The sequence below is a fragment of the Nymphaea colorata genome, chromosome 9, assembly GCF_008831285.2.
Source record: "Nymphaea colorata isolate Beijing-Zhang1983 chromosome 9, ASM883128v2, whole genome shotgun sequence".
Lineage (NCBI taxonomy): Eukaryota > Viridiplantae > Streptophyta > Magnoliopsida > Nymphaeales > Nymphaeaceae > Nymphaea > Nymphaea colorata.
Genome location: NC_045146.1, coordinates 20353797 through 20355530, shown reverse-complemented (window position 1 = coordinate 20355530; position 1734 = coordinate 20353797). Strand labels below are relative to the sequence as shown.

Below are 1734 nucleotides of genomic sequence, written 5' to 3'. Positions count from 1 at the left end.
GAACTTTTATGAAAATCGAACCTTGACTCAGTCAACCGCAGGATGGCTAAGAACCATCAGGATAGCTATAACTTGTCAGTTTTCATTGAAGCTATTGGTCTACTTTTAGATTGCAACCTATGGTAACCAAACATGAAGGAATACGAAAGCCTTGACCCGTTTTATGTCTAAATTCCATATTAATACAAAATGACACTTTGATTTAAAAAGGTCTCGACTCTGGAGAAACCCAAATTTGATTCTGCAGATTGGCGAAGCATTTGGTGAATAATTAATTAAAAGAGAGAAATCGATGGTTTTAGCAAGTTAAGCCGAAAAAATTTGCAGAAAGTAAGTTTTCTCATCTCACACGGCAAAATCACAACCTAAGTTGACAGATTTCATGGGTCACTCAAACGTAACACTTATTTAACAAGAACGAACCTAGTTTAATTTGTATTGATGAAATTTAGCTATCATGATTATTTTTAAGTAACAAAGAAAACTTGGAAGACTAGAGCACTGAAAGGGCCTGCCTCTGGAAGGTAAACTCGGGAGAGTCTCATCATACCATGGGATAACAGTATTAGAAGGTTCCGGTTTCAAGATGGTATATTGCTCAAGTTCGCAACACCTTTCACAACTCTGAACTCCCCTGTTGTTATCAAGCTTTGTCTATCTCAATAATTTTTGCAGAAAGAACAGACTTTTACATTAACTGGTATTCCTTGACCAAATGATAAGTAAGCAAACATAAGGGCCACAAGACGACGCATAAAATGGACGAAGAAGAAGACATACAGAATGTAGGATGCAGGACAACGATGGATAACGTGGCACTCAAACAGGCTTATTCTATGGTACGACTCATGTGATCTCAATGAGATCCGAGGGAGACCAATCCGTGGGTTTGGCTCACTGATTTCCGTTCTCCTCCTCCTCACAGTCGAAAGCAGAGAAGGGGAAAGAGCGCCCCACCCCCATCGACGTCTTGAAGTAGATCTTCTTGCTGGTGGGGTCGTCGATGCTCATCTCCGTCAGCGGAATCCATAGAAGGATCTGCTTGGTCTTCACGCCCGTCATCTTCTTCATCTTGTGCTTCTCTATGTACGCCGTCACCTCCGTGGCGTAGCTCACCTTGCTGCTCGTGCCTTTGAAGTAGTGCTCATACGGCTCCTTCTGCTTCATCCACACAAACCCCGTCTCCCTGACCCTCCCACACTCCTCCAAGTTCTTGAGAGGAAGCACTCCCTTAGGGAACCCCAGCTCCTCCAGAAGCTCCAGGGAGTGGCGGTAGCACTCTTCTGCCCCATAAACCACCTCCCCACCAGCCTTTAGGTCGCTCAACGTTTTCTGCTCGCTCAACACGAGGGCGGCCATGAAGAACTCAAGAGGCCCTCTCCTTGTTTGCCTTTGATCTGCGTTTTGATTGTGTGTAAGAAGTAGATGAATGTTCAGGGTATGTGCTTATATTGAGAGACTAATTAATGTGATTGTGGTTGGTTGGAAGTTCAGCTAACAGGGCGATTGTTCACCTAATTCTTAGCGAACTGGCCGGGGTCTAGTCTGCCATAAGAGGCAAACATTAAAAAAATAATCAATAAGGTTAAAAAGTTGGTTTCAGTGCGCGCCTTCATTTTTCCTTTTACAGATAAGACGAGGTATCGATTTTTGAACTCCCGATCGAATCTAATCGAAGACCTGCATCAAGCCGGATGCCTGGCCAAGCGTAGGCGCTTCTAACTTGCAGTTCGC

The 1734-nt window shown here is 44.0% G+C and overlaps 1 protein-coding gene across 1 annotated transcript; it reads right to left on the bottom strand.

Annotated features, from left to right (window-relative positions):
• Nucleotides 1-547: 547 nt before the first annotated feature.
• On the bottom strand, nt 548-1437 carry LOC116260977 (uncharacterized). The gene has a single exon (XM_031639531.2). It carries the CDS (start codon nt 1357-1359, stop codon nt 895-897), a length of 465 nt encoding a protein of 154 aa, XP_031495391.1. The 5' UTR covers nt 1360-1437; the 3' UTR covers nt 548-894.
• Between the last annotated feature and the right edge of the window lie 297 nt (nt 1438-1734).

Excerpts from the sequence above, each read along its gene's own strand:
- LOC116260977 (XM_031639531.2), bottom strand. The coding sequence starts at position 1,359 with ATGGCCGCCCTCGTGTTGAGCGAGCAGAAAACGTTGAGCGACCTAAAG.